The sequence below is a fragment of the Carettochelys insculpta genome, chromosome 3 (genome assembly GCF_033958435.1).
Source record: "Carettochelys insculpta isolate YL-2023 chromosome 3, ASM3395843v1, whole genome shotgun sequence".
Classification (NCBI taxonomy): Eukaryota; Metazoa; Chordata; order Testudines; family Carettochelyidae; genus Carettochelys; species Carettochelys insculpta.
The window spans coordinates 52,898,140-52,917,814 of record NC_134139.1 but is presented as its reverse complement, the minus strand read 5'-3'; the positions used below and the strand labels follow the sequence as shown (position 1 = coordinate 52,917,814).

Sequence of the window (19,675 nt, the reverse complement as noted above, 5' to 3'; positions counted from 1 at the left end):
TTCTATCTAGACTGCAAGCTTTTTAGGGCATTAAGTGTTTGCACAGACAGCTTCACTTGAGACTTCTCACTGATACCTTAACGCTCATAGGCTACATCTACACTAGCCCCTTCCTTTCAGAAGGGGCATGGTAATGAGTGAGTTGGGAAGATGCTAATGAGGCATTCCATGAATATGCAGTGCCTCCTTAACATAATGGCAGCCGTGCATGATTCGAAAGTGCCGCTTTCGAATTGGTTGCTGCCTGTGTATATGGGGACCTTTCAAAAGGACCCCCCCCAGACTCCAAAAGCTGCTTCTTCCTATCTGGTTTTAGGAAGAAGGTGCTTTCGAAGTCCAGGGGATCCTTTCAAAAGGCTCCCATCTACATGGGTGATGAGCGATTCAAAAGTGGCACTTTAGAATCGTGTGAGGCTGCCATTATGCTAATGAGGTGCTGCATATTCATGGCAACATCTCTTTAGCACCTTCCCAACTCTCTCATTACCATGCCCTTTCTGAAAGAAGGTGGCTAGTGTAGACACGGCCATAGGGTATGTCTACACAGCATAATTATTTCGAAATAACAGATGTTATTTTGAAATAACTTTGCTGGCATCTACACAACACAACTACTATTTTGAAATAGTGGTTGGCTTACTTAGAAATAGGTAAACTTCATTCCATGAGGAATACCACCTATTTTGAAACAGCTGTGTCAAAATAGAGCTGTGTAGGCTCCATTCCCTGCCTATTTCAAAATAAACACTGCTTCCAGGGGCTCTAATCTGAAGTAGACTGTATTGTGTGTAGACATGTTATTTCAGAATAAGTTTTGCTTATTTTGGGGCTTCCCTGTAGTGTAGACATGTTGTTCTGGAATAGCTTATTTTGGAATAACAACTCTGGCATAAGCAATTTTGGAATAACTCTGTAGAGTAGAAATACCCTCGGAGGGCTCTTCACTTGCATATGGACAGCCAGCAGTGGTCTTGATCTGCTTCTGTGGGGTTGAAATGGTGCATACTGGCACTCTGCAGCTGGACGATTCCTTTCCTTCTGTGTGCATCACACACTAGGTACTTGTTTGTCCATGTACAAGCATTTGCTCGTACCTCCCTCCACTAGCTGATCCCAATGACTATACAGCCTCACGTATTCAGAAAGCCAGAGGAATTCCTCTTTAGCTCAGTTAGTAGAGGTTTCTACTTCTGGTGCCAAATGGACCAGATTCAGTCCAGAGGTTATCGTTGTGTCCCCCTGTGCATGTCAGCCATAGATTATGTGCCCTAGAGGCTGTGGCCGCACTTGGCCAAAACTTCGAAATGGCTATGCATTAGCATTAGCAAGCTTCCGGCCATGGCACTGTGAAAGCGCTGCTTTTTAACGCATGTGGCTCGGCGCGGCTACACGATGGTCCTTTTTGAAAGGACCCAGCACATTTTGAAATCCCCTTATTCCCCTCGGCTTAGAGGAATAAGGGGATTTTGAAATGTGCGGGGTCCTTTCAAAAAGGACTCCCGTGTAGCCACGCTGAGCCGCGCGCGTTTGAAAGAGGCGCTTTCGAAGTGCCACAGCTGGAAATGTGCTAATGCTAATGAGGCACTGAATATTCAATTCAGTGCCTCAAAAGTAATCTTCTAAATGGCATTAGCATCGCCGTTTCAAAGTTTTGGCCAAGTGCAGCCACAGCCATAGTGTATTTAATGTGTGCTCATTCAGTTAATATCCTCTCTGCATTGAATATCATAGGAACAAATACACTCCCTTTTATTTTTCACAGGTTGCGAAGCTCCTATCAGAACTTGCACTGGGGTTATCTTTCCGATGCATTAGTAGACTTGACAGGTGGCATCCAAGTGCAGTTCCTTTTGCAGCAACCTTCTTTTGATCTGCAGGAGATGGCCAAAGCAGCTGCCAAATCACAATGCCTGATGGGATGTACCACCGTTGGAGGGGTAAGCAGAAAACAGGCCTTCTTGCTGTTACTGTATTTATATTAGACACACTCTTCTGAGGAAACCAGGAATCTATATCATCCCTTTGCAACAGGTACTCTGACAGGAGACCTGTACTGTCCTTAATGGTAGAGAAGAAATTAAACAGTCATGAATATAAAGCATTTTTAAATTAAGGTTGCAAACCAGAGACAGATCCAGTAATTTTTATTTGTTCTCAGGCTGGCTGTGATGCCCTGCAGTACTAGAGGATTTGTCACTAAATCTTAGCCTGGACTTTAACATTGTGAAAGGGATGACTACTTGACAGGGGTGGTCAGAATGATGCTAGAAATCAAGGGCTGAACAGTTTGACCAGCAAGTGGATGCCAAAGCTCAAAGGAAGTTTTCTGGTTCAAAAGTGCCCATAACTATGTTTCTTGATCGCTCCTGATTGATGCCTCAAGTGCTGTAAGGGAACTGTTCTCCCTTGTGCCAGGATGAAAACTGGTCGTAGGAGTTCAGGACCCAAACCTGAGAGGATCAGTTTCTTGGGTAAGACGACCAGAAGGAGGTCTTTGGAGAAGACACCTGCTATGGCTGTTGCTGACTACTATTGTGTATTGGCTGCTAGTTTTGTTGGCAGAATGGAAGGTTCACGTTTGAATAAGGCATGCTCCTCACAAGCTGCAAACAGCTCTGAGATACCGGGAGAAGATATAATGCTGCTTTGTGGGCCACTGCCAGATGGTGGGGGTTATCTTAGAAGCGTTCATGCTGTCCACTACTACAGTGAGACATCCTTGGGCTTATGCAGATTGTGCAGCACACTGGCAAAATGTGTGTCATGCCTCCTCTAGCATTTGGTTCACTAAATGGTAGCTACCAACAGTTGCCACGCACTAACTGAATTAGTTGAACTTGATTTCAGCTGCCAGAGGCTGGTGCTTAGGTGGTAAATCCCTGCATTCAGTTCCTACCAATGGCCCCCTGAAGGTGGTTGTCCGCTGCAGGCATACGTGTGACCTGCTCCAGCACTGGAGTCTTCTGTCTTTTGGGTGCCCGTAACGAAGTTTTTGATAGTTCCTGATGAGACCTATTAGGGTCTTGAGCCCTGTAATGGAACTCAGGCACTTGAACAACACTAGAGCTGAACTGCTGGTGTAAGTGAAGTCGAATCCATTTTTCTGTTTTTCCCAAACTAACTAAACAGCAGTTTGGTGGGCAAACAAATGCAGGCCTGCAAGTCTCTCAGAGAGCTAATGGCTGTGCTTTCTCTCCTCAGCAGTCACCTGGTAACATAGAGTTGAAGAATGGACTTGTGAAAGGCCATGCCTATACTGTGACAGGGGCTACAGAGGTAAGAACTGGGACCTTTTTCCCACCTATCATTCCTTCTGCTGTACTCCACGGCTGTCTCTTGATTAGCATGCAGACTGCTGCACCAGCTGCTTTCTGAGATAGTGAGGTCAGAGGGGATCCTTACCCATCATCCAGTTTGACCACCTGTATAACAGAGGCAGTTGAATTTTACCTGTAAGTCCTCCACTGAGCCCCCAGTTTCCGCAGTCTAGGATTGTATGTGAAGTATAAGAAATATGGTCGGCTGTCCCTTTTCAAGCAATGTACTGAAGTGATGGGGAGCAGAGCCATCATTGACGCTCTCTGCTTCAATAGCCTGCAGCCAATGACACTGCCGAAGGCATTACTTACCAAAATGCAAGCCCATTAGCAAGCCTTCAACATCTTCAAGAGACAAAAACAAATTATGTGCATGGAGACCCTTGTATGTTCAGTCCATGAGTTATTTTAACTCTGGCCTATGAACTACTGATGGGATAGTAAACATAATCAAATTAAGAAAAGTTTTGGCCCCTTATATTATATATTGCTAAGTTCCCACTCAATCCAATGCTAGAGGAAGATCAGGAGGGTGAGAAGCACTGAGGGCCAGGTTTTAAAAGGTATTTAAAATATCTTTGGGAGTTATATCCCTGGGCATTTTTGAAAATCCTATGAGGTATCTATTTGCATCATTAGGCACTTATATACCTTGAAATACTTGCCCTAAGGGCTAGACACCAACCCAATGCAAGTGCACTCTGTCACAAGGTAAAAAATGATGACCAGGTTAGAACACAGGGAACCAGAGCTCAATGAATGATAGCATGGCTGTAGTTCCTTGCCATGAGTTGGAGAAGTCAGACCTAGGAGGTGAACATGTAGCTCAAAAGCTGATTGGCATGGTGAAGGTGGAATGAAGGCCATGCCTCCTCAGCCACGCAATTCCCTCACAGTGCATTGCCTTAAGGATGTTATAGTTTGGCCCCATATTCTACAGGATGACCTCCCTGGAGGACTCCATTTCCCTTAGTGCTACACTGATTTTTCCTCTGACCAAACTCTGTGGTGTGCCTTATGGGAGTTGCATACTTCTGAATGCACCATGGGAGATGCAATGTAGCCAGGGAGTCTGGTGCATAAGGGAACCTGGTGACATCAAGTTCCCAAAGTACAATGTTTAAGAGGCAATGTGCCATCATGGGAAAATATAGTTTAATACTGAACTGATGAAAATGAAACATTTTAGGGCAGCTCAAGAAAATGGAACCAAACATAGATTGTTTTGGGAAGGTTGAAATATCTTGTTTCAATCTGAAATGTCAAAATGATAGCTCTCACCCTCTGTGAATCAAAGTTTTTCTCACAATGTCTGTTCCAGGAAAATGTTTTGAAATTTTGACTTTTTGTCTAGACTTGGGACAAGAGGTTATAAAATCCCTAGTAAGGAAGAGGCTTCTAGCTTCAATGTGATTCTGTAATCAAGGGATGTTGCTTGTACTTCAATGACCCAAGAGCAGATTTACGTGGGCTTCTAACTGCAGCCTGAACTGAGGAGTTCAAAGCTGAATGAACAAAGGACTTTCCCTCTCTTTTTAGGCTTATCCTTTCCACACGTAATCTCCCCTGACCAAATATTTATTTGCCTTATTAAGGAAATGGACCAATCTGGCACAACAGCATAATCCAGGAAAGCACATGGTTTCCTCCAGCCAGCAACTTTTCTCTTGGAGTGAGGACAGAGTTCATACCAAGAAACTGTCTCCAATGTGGGCAATTTTTAAATCAAGATGGGATGGTTTTCCTAAAAGCTCTGCTCTAGGAATTATTCTGGGGAAGTTCTATGGCCTGTGTTATACAGGGGGTCAGAACAGATGATCAGAAGGGTCCTTCTGGCCTTGTAATCCATGAATCTGCCACTCACATGGCCAGTTTCAACAGCAAACAAATAAAAGAGAAGCCAGATGGTGATCTTGGCTAATTCCTGGGGCAGGTCGTTCAGCAGCGATCAAAGGGCTTCATTTACCGATACATGGATAGGGTATGTGATACAGTAGCCGTTATCCCAGGTTCTCAGAGCACTTAGCAAAGTTTTTTTTTTTTAAATAAAATATTGTCTTTTGGTGTGTGGGGGGAGCTAAATGTATTCAGGTTTGATCCCTTCAAATGAACACACTAAATTCTGTATGATTCATGTCCTGCTGCCTTTTAAATGCCAAAAGGCCAGCTGTGATAACTAGCTCCTAGCCCTTGTAACTCACTTAGCAATGACCCCTTGGGCTGATCTAGGAATGGGGTTCCTGGGCACCAAGGTGAGCCCCGAGCAGCTGCCCTCAGCTAAAGGTGGATTGCTGGGACTCCAAGCTCTGTGGGAAAGAGGCACAGATAAAGGTGAAGCTAGAGAAGCAGGAGAATATACAGGTGACAGTCACTTGGTGGAAGGACAGAGAGTGGGTGAGATTCTGAGATGGTGTAGCTCCACTGAAATATATGGAGCTGTGGAGATTTGCACCCAAGGAGGAGCTCTCCTGGAATGGCTATAGGATAGACATGGAGGTCAGGGAACTTTCTGCTGCCTCAGGTTCCCTTCTGTGCAGGAGGGAAAATAATACTTCCCTACTTGTACTACAAGTTCATTGACATCACTGGCTCAGAAATGGAAGTCGTACAGAATTAATGAAAGTAGAGGTTGAACCTCTCTCATCTAGTACCCTTGGGACCTGACTGGTGCCAAACCAGAGAATCTGATGAATCACAGGAGGTCAGTATTGTCTAGCAGCATTGCCAACACTTCCACTGCTTACTGGGCTCTTTGAAGACATTTAAGGGTGAATTAGAACAAAATAACAGCACAGATCACTGAGTGCCAGGCCTGTAAACAAACTTTATGGGACAGTAGGAAACTTGTAGGAAACAGATGTTGCCAGGCCAGAGAGTACTAGACTAGAGAGGTTAAACCTCTACTCTCCCATGCATATTACAGTCATGTGACTGTGTCAGCCCTGAGCTCAAGGTGCTAAGATAAAAACAAGTGCATAGTTCTCGGGTACCTCATTTCTACACACTGTAGTAAAGAGACATGGATTTTTAGCTGCACCCAAATGAGGTCAGGCATTAAATCAGTCCTCAAGAGTATGTAAAAAAGGAGGCATTTTTATTACACCATATCCTGATCCCAGAAGCCAGTGACTACATTTGGCTTTTTATTCTTTTCCTTTACAGATACCATACAGGAATGGCTCGGAAGATATAATCAGAGTGTGGAATCCTTGGGGCCATGGGGAATGGAAAGGTCCTTGGAGCGATCGGTACAGCTTTTAAGTTTGATCTCAGAGGTGAAACTTTTGTGGGCTGAATTGCAAGAATGCTTTTCCCAGGACTGACTACAACAGAGAAGGCAACTCTAAATTAAAGGGCTGTCCACCACCTTCCACTGGAGTCGAATTTGGGCTTGAAAACATAAACTCAGTATTATATTTACACTTATTCCTGGCTGGGTCTAGTTCAGACATCCCTCTTCCTCCCACCTAACAGTTTTCACAGTGGATAATTACAGGTAAAGCTCAGACTAGATGGCAACTGTTTTCACCTGAAACAAGTGCTGCAAGTTCCCTTGAGCAATTTCTGCTGTTTGATATTCCACAGGCATCTAGTATAGGGTGTAGCTTGCATGTTCCTGAACTTTCCAAGGATGTCAATGCAGAATGCTCCTGCTGCAGTTTTATCTGGACTGCTTCCCCTCTCCAGGACATGGAATCTGGAGGCAGAGTAGCCATTGGGGGAATGAGCATGACAGCACAGATCTATTGGACTAATGGCAGCTTAAGGCAGGTTTACAGTTACCTGGAGATTGGCACTGTGGCGATCGATCGCGTAGGTGTCAGTTTAGCTGGTCTAGTGAAGACCCACTAAATCAACCAACGAGCACCTTCGCCTCAATTTCAGTATTCCACCAGGATGAGAAGGGTGTAAGAGAAGTTGACAGGAGAGTTTCTCTCATTGAGCGCCCAGAGTGGAGCCCCCCTACAGCAGCTCAACTAAAGGTACATTAACTCCAGGTATGCTATTCATGTAGCTGGAGTTGCATACCTTAGGTCAGCATTGCCCCATAGTGTACACCTTCCCTTAGTCACTTGGTAGCTATCCACCAAAGCAAAGTTCTTATGGAGCCAAGGAGATTGTGGGTGGGGAGACTGGAGGAATGGAGCTTTCATTCACACAGTCCTTGTCTTAAATGGATCTTCTAGGACCAGCATGGGTCTCAAGGAACTAATGGGTTTTGTAGGTCAGACTTTCTGGGTGTTCTATTGTAGATTCACCCTCCTCTCCAAATGCAAGAGAATGATCAAGAGGAAATGCTGTAATAATGACTTTGTTGCACATAGGCTGAAATACACTTTGGCTGGTGTAAGCTGGTGTTCTCTTACCTAGAGAGTTGTACAAGTGCTACCACAGCATTGTGGTTTAATAATAACAATTCTACTTCCCTCTGGTGATGATAATATGACGTACTAATAGCTTCTCTGCTGAGAAAATAAGGCTGGTACTTAATGTCTGGATTGGCTGGTGGGACTGTAAGGGGTGATGCAGACTTGTTTTGAGGCTGGGATAATAACTATCTGCTCAGACAGCATTTCCCACTTTTTGGAAGGGTGAACTATAATCCTAGCTATAATTGAAATTTTGCTGGAGCGTGCTTAAAGGTAAACTGCATAAATCAATAAATTATTGATTCATGCTCTGTTTATTTATCTTATGCTCTGCAGAAAAATACAATTATCACTTAATTATAAAGCTGCTCTTTGCAATAGCACAACCAGCTGGCTAATGTGGTCTCTGTGTGGCAGGGGGTGTGTGAACTAATATCAATGGAAAGCTTCTTTAGTTCACTAAACATTCAGCTATCACAGGGTATGTGATACTGGGATGTATCCAGAACTTTCCACTTCCAGATGGCCATTCACATGCAGTAGTTACAAAGTGTTGGTATGGGTTAGCTGAAGGTTGGCCTGAGAGGAATGGGTAGTAGTCCCAGTCTGTTTCCTAGCAGACAGCTGTCCAAGTCACCAGAACCATCACTACCAATCCTGTGGTTTAAAAATTGGCCCAAGGACTGGTAAGGCCATGGAGATGGAAGTATCCTTCCACACCGTGTAGGTGTCCCCTACCTTATCGGGGTGAGGCAGGGGGCAAACATGCAGGTGGAAGTAGAGATGGTCAAGTAGCACATAGTTTTGTGCTTGTGAGGGGATTTTTCAAGCCAGTGGAAATTTTCACCAAAAATTTCCATTTTGGTAGCAATCTTTCAGATTTTTTTTTCAGTATTTTGGCAACGGAAAATTAATTCTTTTCAACAAAAGCCTAAAAAGTGCCTCAGAAAAAATGCACAGAATTTTTCAAAGGCAGTTGGGATGGACAGGGTGGAGGGGGGACTCAGCACTTCTCAATGGCTTCAGGTGAAAACACTCCTTGCGTTGCCCATGCAGCATACCACAGTGGGGCTGAATGTAGAGTACTGTTCAGGCCATCGACCCACCACTTTTCATGCACACTTCTGGACCAGATCCTGGACCTAGATGGGAATGCGATTGTGGGATGGAAAAGCCTGAGAACCGCTGAATGAAGGTCAAGGCAGACCTCTCATTGCTGCTTGCTGTTCTGTTGCCTTTCACAGCTCTCCCCAGTGGGATGGAGTTCCACCTGAATATAAGCGAAAGCTGTGTGAAGATAAGGATGATGGAGAATTTTGGTACTTTCATATTAATGCTTGGAGGTTCTGGGCTGTCCTTTTAGAACCCTGGGGCCTGTGGCTTGTTCACTTTGCTTAGGGGTCCACTCTTTCTCTACTCTGAGTCACAGTGTGAAGCGCTCTTGGGCTACACACCCTACAAATTTATTGCTACACAGAGTCCTGGGCTCTGCTTGCAGTCCAACAGACAGAGGGTGGGAAAGGGAACAGGCTTACGGTGGGGAAAGGGACTTGCTCAACATCACTCACCAGATGAGTGACAGACTCAGAGGTAGAACTGAGGTTTCCTAAGTCCCAGTGCTACAGGCTGCCCATCGTAAGGTAGGTGACCCATTAAACAAGAAATACAAAATCTGAAGGATTAAGTATCTGGGGGTTGGCTACAGAGAGGAGCAGGATACTGTAGAAAGGACTCCAGCCATAAGAGTTTGAGCTCTTCTGACTGGTCAAGGCTGGTAGCTTTTCATGTGTCCAGTCCAGCTCAGTTACAGCTTTGCCCCAATTTATCCCCATTTTACAGACTCTTTAGCCACCAGGAAATCTCCCTCATTGCAGACCTGTGTGGCCAGGCTCTGAGCGTAGCAGAACAGAGGAGCAGCATGGGTATAGACTGGTGTTAGAGAGAGAGAGGGTGCAGACTGGGATGTAATTTGGATGGGGATGGGATGGGGCTGCAGAATGAAGTATGGGGCCCGTGCTGGGAGACTGCAGAATGTAATGTGGACAGGGCCTGGAAGGCTGTATGGATGGGGACGGGCCTGGGGCACTGGAGAGCGGAGAGTGGTCCAGTCTCATCCTTTTTGGAGGCCAAACACTTCACAACCAAGGCTTATTTTTCTCACCTTGATGGACTCCGGTCCTGGAGCTGGATGCATGTAAGTGGATCCCATTGACCTTAATGGGATTCCACATATGCATAAACTTCTGCCGCCAAAGATCCAGTTGTAGGGTCAGGTCTTTAGGGAGTGTGAGTGTAGTCTGAGATGCTACATCTTCCACGAGGTATTGTCAAGAACAGCTGAACCCTGCAAAACTGCATTCTTTCCTTTGCAGCAGATCCACCTTCCGGCACAAGGAGTCAGAGGTCTACACTAGACCTTAAAGTCAATTGTAGATATGTAAATCCAGCTATGGCAATTGCATAGCTGGAATTGATGTATCTATAATTGACTTATCTGGCTGGCCTCACTGAGGGAGGTTGACGGGAGAAGCTCTCCCATCAACCTCACTTACTCATCACGAGAATGAGGAGTACGGGGTTGACTGTCCCACTAGGTGCATGAAATCAAACCCCAGAAGACTGAACTTGCCTGGGTCGATCTCGCCAGCAGTGAAGAGGTACCCTAAGAGTTAGTATCCAAGCAACTTCTTGGTTTTTTTTCAGGATATCACGTCAAGATTTTGTCAAGCAATTTTTCTCTCTGTGTATTTGCAATATCACCCCATCCTTTCTCGACTTTGGAGATCAGCGTGGTACATCATGGACCATGGCCACATATGTAAACCAGTGGGTTCGAGGACTCACGGCAGGTGGAAGAAACTATCGTAATGGTAATGAATATCCCAATCTGATCTCTAATCCTGTGCCTGTTATCTCCCCTCCCTATCGCAGCACACAAAAGTAACACACCACTCTGAGGACAGGATTGCAAAAGTATCACTTAAAAACGTCTGAGCTGCATGTTTTCCACCCTCTCACTTACCTGCAAATAAAACAGGTGGAACTAGCCCCTGAGTCAAAACTGGTGAGTCGTAATTTAAGGCCACTCTTAGAGCAAAACTCACTGGTCCATTATTTCTGGCCTGGCTGACCTGGGGCTAGGATGATGCTGCCGAGCCTGAGCTGGTGAGATCGCCAGCCTGTTTTGCACAGCAAAGACATAATATTACAGAGCACACACACACATGTGGAAAGAATTGACTAGAATCTCAAAGGTCTGTAGTAGCTGGACAGCACTGCTGCCTGGGCTCTGATGGTTTAGTTGTGCTTAGCTCGGAGAGGGAGAGGGTTCTGATTGCACATCTATTCGGTTTTGTTATGTTGGTCTATGGGAGCATCTTGTAATCAGTAAAGGGTTGCTCTTCTCTGCAGCACTGTTCCATTATTCAGCAATAGACAGGCTTCAGTCTCCTAGTAACACTGATTACAATTTGTCAGTGCATTGTGAAAAACAGAATGAGATCCTTTTCCCACAATGTGAGACTGAGAGGCTGAGCTGGGCTGGGTCCATGAACACACCAGAGACCACTTTCCATGGACATATATTTGCCATCCACCTTCCTGTATAGTTTGAGACTGAAAGTGCCCTAATGCAAAATAGTCACTCATGAGCAAATCATCTGCTCTGAAGCCCAAACCAACACAATCAGGTTGTGTTATTGTTGTGTTGTGTTTATTGATGCTTAAACCCTATTCCAACTTAAGGTTTATCTCTCTTCTCAGTCTTGTGTGTTCATCTTGACAATGGAAACGTCAGCCTAGCTCTCTTTCCTTGTGGTCATTACTTAATGGTAACCAAACACTTGGCTCCATTGTCTAATCAGTCTCCAAAAAGCCTTTCTCTTCAGAGTTGCTCTACTGCTACTGACATCCTCTATTTTTGATGGGGGGGCAATAGCTTTCTGGAAAAAAGGAAAAACCTGTCTGAACCACCTACTTTTTCCTGGTTGTACAGTTATGACCATGAAGCCATAATCCTCTTCTCTGTTTGAGTAGCCTTGTCCACATGGGTTTTAATAGCTACTGCCCTTAATTGGTTTGAGACTGGAGGAGATTGTCGTTAAGGGCTGGTTTGGGACTGAGGCAATCTGGGTTAATTTTCTGACCCTGCTTTGGCTTTGTTACGTGGACCACTGGCCAGTCGCTTAATATTTCTGTGCCTCAGCTCCCCAACTCTAAACCAGGGATAGTAATTCTTCTTTCTTCCCATACTTTGTCTATTTCAGTTGTAAGTTCCTTGGAACGGAGTTCATCTCTTAGTATGTGTATGTATAGTAGCAAACACAAAGGGCACCTGTTCTTAGCTGGGGCCTTTAGATGCTCTGGCTAACTATGCCCAATGATTTTACAGCAGGCACGTTTTCAAGGAACCCACAATACTTCATCCAGATGGAGGAGCCTGACCTGAAAAACTACAATGTGGTTGTGTCGCTGATGCAGAAACCTGCCAATAATATGCCATATGTGCAAAAATTGCTCATTGGATTTTTGATCTTCAGGGTAAGCCACATGCACTGGTATGGGAGAGGTGGTTTTCTGCCTCAGTATAAAGATTAAGGGCTCTGTCCGCAGACATGTGATCAGCTTCTATTAAGTGGTGCTGGTGCGAGTGTCGGTAAGGGAAGAGGAAGGGATGAGAAGTGGGGGATGAGAAGTGGGAGGGCAGGGGGAAAGGGGCATGATTTGACATTAGCTAATAGTGCCAAGGAGAATTTTGTCTAATTATGGGCGTTTGAATAGACAACAGAGCTTTTGCTCTGCTATATGCTTATTTTATATTTTAAACCAGCTCTTCTTCCTTTTTCTCTCAGGTTGAACCCAAGGTATGTGCATTTTCATTTCTTTCTCATTGAATGCTCAATAATTACCACACTGGGATGGAAAAGGGAGCACGGGGTGAAGGAAAATCATCAAACATTGACTTTTCAACCGAAGTTTTCATCAAAAAGTCAGAAAATTTTGCTCAACTCTAATTACTGTGTGTGTTTATATATTGTTTTAGCCATAGCTTGTGTATGTTCTCATGTACATATAGTCATATATTTGTATTGCATTTTCCATGACTGAAGTACTACCACAGACAACGTGAGTATTAACATTCAGATTTATGATGCATTGTTTTCTTTGTTTTCTGTGATATTTCTGGAAATGCTTGTTTTTCTCATACTACATTTTTTCAATGTTTCCTTCCCGTTGCTGCACTGGCAGGAGATCTCCTTGTCAGCAGCTATGATACAAGTCCAAGCTTTAACATGGGGATACTTTACTTTTGCAGAGCACTTTTGATTCCAGGAGCATAAAGTAGAGAAATGTGTATATTCACCCACATCCCTGAAATGCAGCCGTCTCTGGGAGGGAGAACAGTGCTCATGCTGTCCTTGTGTGGATACAGGGCATTTTGGCCAAGAACTTCTGGGTAAACCTCTGCTCTTCTAAAAAGTGTCAGGCAACCATTAACCAGATGCAGCAGAAAATACCTTGGCTTTGAGGTCTTATTTTAGGACCTTGTCAGAGTGGACCTAAACTATTATTTCTTAATTGGCTTCAGTCGAGGTATTACTGAATAGAGCAGCAAGAGCTAAAAGAGGATCAGGCCCAGTGTTCATAGCAAGGCATAATTTATCTGCCTGGATTGAGTGAAAGACTTAATTAATCCTACCAAAATTTGAATACAAGCATTGAAGGAATCTAGATATTTCAAACATGATACTTAGACCACTAAACCATCCCTTTGGGCTCCTAAGTCTGATCATGCCAAACATCTATGCAGTGCCGAAAACTTTCCTAATGTTCCTATCAGTGGATCAGACCCTCATCTGTGCATACTGCCAAAGGTCCATTGTTTTCAGTAGAGCTATGCCAATTTACAGCTGTGGAGGATCTGGATGCAGGGGTTTGCTCTAACCCTCCAATTAACCTTTAATCAGGAAGCCAATCAGTGCATTATTCCACTGTTACTCATAATTCATTTCTGGAACTCTATGTTCAGGTTTGATTTAAATCACAGGCTCAGTGAGTTTGGTGGGGTCACTATAACCTCCAGTGGACATTTGCTGTGGCTTAAATTTTATCAGAAGTCTGGCTCTAATAGGAACACTGGTACACTTCTTTTCAATGGGAAGCGCAATAATTGAAGAGAGGTTGCTATAGATTGTTAGCAAGGGACCGTATCAGAACTGTGCAAGGTTGTGTCTACACAGAAAGGTTTTATGAGGTCTCCTAAAACATAATCCCCCTTCTGAACACTCTTATAACAGAAGCGTGTCTACACTGGAAGTTTTGCTGCTATAACTATATTGGTTTAGATTCACTCCTTCGGTTATTCCAAATAAAATTCCCACATAAGCAAGGCCTAAGAAGTTTATCATAACAGCTGTTGGCATCACGTCTGGCTATAGTATGTGCTAGAGCTTACCAAGTTCACTCCCAGAACAAAGCAGCAATATCATTATTAATCTCTTGCTACGCTGTGGCTGTGTCTACACTAGCTCCCAACTTTGAATGGAGCATGGTAAGTAAGGTGTCCAGAGATTACTAGTGAAGTGCTGTGCTGCATATGCAGCACTTCATTAAGCTAATTCTCCCCTGCAGCAAGATCAAAGCGACAGACTTCGAAGTGTTGGCATGCGTGTAACAGTGGCTAATCCGCCGGTACTTTGAAGTGCCCAGGCTACTACTACCTCAACATTTTGAGAAGTAAAGGGACTTCGAAGTAGCCCAGGCCCCTCAAAGTACCAGCAGGTTAGCCGTGGCTATACACACACTGGCACTTCAACGTTTGTTGCTTCGCAGTTGCTGCGGGGGAGAATTAGCTGAATGAAGTTCGGCATGTGCACCACAGCACTTCGTTATTAATCTCCCGACACCCTACTTACCACGCTCCCTTTGAACTTGGGAGCTAGTGTAGACGCAGCCTGTGAGATGCGTCATGTCGCAGCCGTGAAGCAGAATGGATGTTGTGTTGGCAGAATAACAGAAGTGCTGCACAGTGCAGGGTGCATACAGACAGCCCTGGGGCACCACTGGATGGTTGTAAGGGAGGTTTAATGTTGTGTGGTGGAGTTGAGTAAATATTTCAGGTCTGAATCTGATGTCACATCAGTTTTTTTACCTTCAGCGGTGTAAATGGGAGCTACTTCCACTTTTCACCAGTTCAAAATAAGACCCAGTTGCCAAATGACACTTCCACTGGTTTTAGCTTATGTCAACTGCACATCTGTCCCCTAATGCCTTACGGTCCAGATACATCCTATGTCCCCTGTAATCCGGCTTGTCTGGTTGAGCACTCATTTCACAGCAAGCTGGTGTGTAAATTAACCCTGCACTAGCCTGCCTTGTACATCAGCATCCTGGTGATGCTCGCTGGACATTTTCTAGTGCACATTCACCTATGCCCATTTCAAAGGCGGGTAGATCAAAGTCCACTCGGGAACTTTTGGTGTGTGGTAGCAGGGTCCTGGTGGATTGTTAGTGCCCACAACCCGTGCTCTGTAGCTTTACACCCCAGCTTGTTTGCGCTACCTGCTTATCTAGATAAGCCCCTCCCCTAAGATAGCAGATTTATACTATTTTCTCCCAGAGGCATGACTCATGAATAACTGTATAACACTGTGTAACCATTCTAAATAGAATTTATACACTCCAGTGTATTTGAGGGAATTTGTTTAGTAAGGGTTTTTTATTACGCTGTCTTCATATGTCATCATGGCAACAGCTCTTACGTTATATTTATAGTTTCCTCTCAGCAAAAGTATTGGGCTAACCAGCGAAAGATCAGGGTACATTATTTTCTTATGAGAATTGATGCAAGGGTGGCACTGCTGCTAAAGATGCTGTCTTCTGGATGAAATGTGTAACCAGAGCTCAAAGCACTCATTTACATGACATATCCCCAGGAAATTTTCACAGCAATACGCCATTCTCTTGGCACCACTAAGTACACTCCACACTCCTAAAAATTCCCCCCACCTCTTTTCAATTCCTATACAGTTGTGCACAACTGCACTACACAGCTAACTGCCATGTTCCACCCCAGAGCTGATTGCACTACAGTGGTGAGTGAAATGATCAAAGGGGCTAAGGGAATAGGGGACTGCTGTGGTACAATTAACAATTTCCTTCAGTTCCAGGACCTGAGGGACAGATTGCCAGTTGCATTTTTCTCTCAGCATAAATCCAAAGTGCTGGAATATGGTTTCACCACGCCAACTCGAGATGTCACCCATTACTTTTGCTTGAGTCCAGGGACTTATGTTGTTGTTCCGGCCACGTCAGAAGAAGGCCAAGAGGCTGAATTCCTCCTAAGAATCTTCCTCAGGTGCCAAAACTACAATGAGTAAGAACACTCCATATTCTTTATATGTCCCTTATTTACAGCGTCCATGGTTTTAACAAACTCCAGAGTTGTCTGTGAACATCTAAGACCAGGGCAACCAATGTGGTGGGTTTTTTATGTCCTGGGGGAGCTTATTACAAAGTTAGCGGTCTCGGCAGCTATGCTAAGAATTCAAACTGGGCACGCAGATGTGTACACCAGAACTGACGTACAGTAAACCCTCGATTTTACAGACTTTAGGAACAACGGACAACCCCATTGTTCTCAAAGTCCGCTGGGGTCTGCAAAACATGCCCCTCCCCCCCCACCGCAAAAAAAAAGTTAAAGGACTTACTGCTGGTGCAGCCTGCAGGTCCAGCAGCTCCTCTGGTTAGTGGCAGGGTTGGGGTTTTTTAGGGGGTGGGAAAGGCTGGGGCTGGGGCTGGGGTTGGGGGAGCCTGGCGGGGTGAATGGGCCGGTAAACCCTCACATATAATGGACTTTCGGTAATAGCAGACAACCTTCTCCCGCATTAGTCCATTATATCGAGGGCTTGCTGTTGTTTAAAGGAGAAAGGGCCTGTGTAAGAGCATCTTGTCAGTCCTGGCTCCAGTACAGTATTACTCTATAGGGGACACTTTCTGTCCATTCTGCCGACAGAGAGGATGGGAGCTGGGGGGGCAGTGGCCCTGGGGCCCAGAGCATTTCAAAGGGGCCCAGAGCTCCAGCTGCCACAGTTGCAGCAGTGGCAAATGGAGCTCTGGGCCCCTTTGGAACACCATGGCAAGGCAGTGCTGCCACTCCATGCATGGCTCTGAGGGAGCATGGGGGCCCAGGGCAGACTGCCTAAGGTCCCCACTTTCCACACGTGGCTCACCCCTTTGGGGGTGGGGAGCTGAGTCCCCCCCTCCCCTCTTGGGCTTGCAGTGGCTGTTAGCTCCACTGTTGTCTGTCACACCAAGAGGCCCCAGTCAGGATCAGGTCCCCATTGCACTAGGTGCATGCAAAGAAGTTGCACCCAGCCCAAAGAGTTTACAATTCAAGTTTGCGATGTTTTTGCACATGGAGGCCAGGTGATGGCATAGATCCCTTGATTTCAATGGGACTCCAGAGAGAGGCCCAGGTCCATGGGTAAGATTGCAGGTTTGGGGACAGAGGGCGAAGGTTTAGCCAGCGTAATTGCAGATGTTCTAAAGTTTTCATACATATGGCTAGTCTTTATAAAACAAACTGCCACAGCATTCACCCTCAACAAAATCTCCTTAGGTAATACTGCACAATGGCAATGCCTTACTGTGTGCAATATACCCTATGGCAGGGTTCCCACAACTTGTACATAGGGTGGCCTACATCTGAATGACAAGATTGTTTTGTTTGCACAACTCATTTGTGGTTGCAAAACAACCCCAGCCATTGCTTCCTTGTGGGACAGAAACACAGTGGATGTTATCATTAGGCTAGAGGGATTTCAGGAGGACCATTCATGTGAGTAACTGCTCATCCCTGGAAGTAAAGGACTAATTTTCTGGGATGATGTGCATTGAGCTTCTTCCACTGTGCAGGGTCCTGACACTCTTGCTCATATTCAGCAGTAATGTCCTTCAAAAACAGCATCATTCAAATCATGGGAGTATAGCAGAAATAATACCTACCATTTATGTAGCACTTTCCATCAGTAGTTCTCAAAGTGCTTCACAATCTTTATCCTCACAAATCCCCAGGAAGGTAGGGCAGTGTTATAGTTCCCATGTTACACAGGGGGAATTAAGGCACAGGGAGGATAAGAGACTTGCTCACAGTCACACAGGAAATCTGTGGCAGAGCAGATCTCCTGATCTCCTGTGTCCTAGCTTAGAGCCCTAACCACTGGGTCACCTTTTCTCTATCTCAGTAGTATGTTAATACTCACTGACGGTAAGAGTAGTGGCTGGAAAAGAGGAGGACCAGCTAACATTTGAGCAGGTAGCTTGCCAGATCACCATAGGGGCCACTGGGACCCTAGTCTGGCACCTTACTCTGCCCTACAACAAGCATGGGGTTTCATAGGAAATGCTGCAAAGCCTGAGGTAATCTTGTTTCTTCATCTAAGGCAAAACAGGAATGTTAGAACACACAACTGTCTTTGCCTCAGTAACATGCTGTGGCAGTGAGGTCCACATGCTAATTTTATGTTGGCTATAATTGCGCGCTTTTAAATTTGCCTGGGAGTATCCTCCAGTATCTTCATGCTTATTAATGTTCCTCTTGCATCCACATGCCAGATTAAAATTAGATGGCCTTTTTCATAGTGTTCCAGCTTAGGCTAAGGCTATGTCTACACTATGAGATAAATCTGTATTTATGAAATTTGAATCTGTATCCCTGGGTTTTATAAATCCAATTTTGAGTATCCTCACCTCCCCACAAATCTGAGTTAGTACTGCCATTCTAAATCACCAAAGATCGACTGCTGCTGCAGCAAATGGTGGGAACCGATCTCACAGTTCTCTCAGCCTCATAGCATTCTGGGGTTTTTTCACTGGTGCAGCATGGGAAAAAATGCCCCGCAAGTGGTTGTAGGTATGTGATGTCATCTTCCCACATTGAATTGCCCTCATTTCCCCAGCAGACAGCCAGCCCCTAAAAACTTTGCTGCCAGGGGGTGGTTGGTGGTGAGGAGATTGGTCAGAAAGAAAATGAATTTGAATTCCTGATACCATTCAAATTTGTGGGCTTCCTGTTACCTTACTTCCTGCACACCCGGAGAGCATCGGAGATGCAATTGGGCAGAATGGACATATGTGGGGCATTGTGGGAAACGTGTGGGACTCCTCGGGGGGCCAATAAAACCAGGTAAAACAGAAGCTGTTTCCACACTATCATGAATCTGAACACTTACATTCAAACTTCCTATAGAAGTCGGGAGGGATAGCTCAGTGGTTTGAGCACTGACCTGCTAAACCCAGGGTTGTGAATTCAGTCTTTGAGAAGGCCATTTTGGGGTCTGGGGCAAATAGATTGAAAAGCATCGGTCAGGGAGGGTGCTTTTCCCTGCTGTGAGGGCAGGGGACTGGATGTCGATGACCTCTCAAGGTCCCTTCCAGCTCTATGACATAAGTATATGTTATTCCCACTTGGCTTGTTGGAGTAAGAATATCGGCTGTAGTGCCCCCTAAATTCAAAATAGTGGTAATTGATGTCTGAACAGTCACAATTTAAAACTGAGCTAAGTGCCTTAGATTTGAATTTATGCTGTAGTGTAGACATAGCCTAAGGTTGTCAGGAGCCTCCGCTAATGTAAGAGCGGACTGTTGAAATGGTGGCCTCCAGTGGTGAAAGCCCTGCTAAACGTACCCTGCTGTGGAGCATAGGTCATCTTCAGGTCTCCCCTACAGCAGTGTAAATCAAGCATGATTCCAGAGAAGTCAGGAGTCTTCAAATGGGTGTGAAACCAGTGTGAGTGGACAGTCAGGCTGAATGTGCTTACTGAAGCAGCAGGGGTGATTAGACAACATTCAAAAGCTTCATTCTGAACTAAAATACACACACACACAAAAGCTGATGTTTTATTATGTGATTCTTGTGTTTTCTAGTGAACTGAAAAGCAGGCTCAGTCCAGTGATGCCAAAGGTAGGAAAGTGTGAAACATTATTTAG

The 19,675-nt window shown here is 45.0% G+C and overlaps 1 protein-coding gene across 1 annotated transcript in view; it reads left to right on the top strand.

Moving 5' to 3' along the window:
- Positions 1-19,675, top strand: part of CAPN13 (calpain 13) — a 65,808-nt gene that overhangs the window by 26,463 nt on the left and 19,670 nt on the right. The window contains exons 7-15 of the mRNA XM_074988407.1: positions 1,763-1,937; positions 3,202-3,276; positions 6,480-6,565; positions 8,932-9,006; positions 10,391-10,557; positions 12,081-12,226; positions 12,538-12,549; positions 15,850-16,061; positions 19,613-19,649. Of these exons, the coding sequence (XP_074844508.1) occupies positions 1,763-1,937; positions 3,202-3,276; positions 6,480-6,565; positions 8,932-9,006; positions 10,391-10,557; positions 12,081-12,226; positions 12,538-12,549; positions 15,850-16,061; positions 19,613-19,649 (985 nt within the window). The remainder of the gene's footprint in view (positions 1-1,762; positions 1,938-3,201; positions 3,277-6,479; positions 6,566-8,931; positions 9,007-10,390; positions 10,558-12,080; positions 12,227-12,537; positions 12,550-15,849; positions 16,062-19,612; positions 19,650-19,675) is intronic.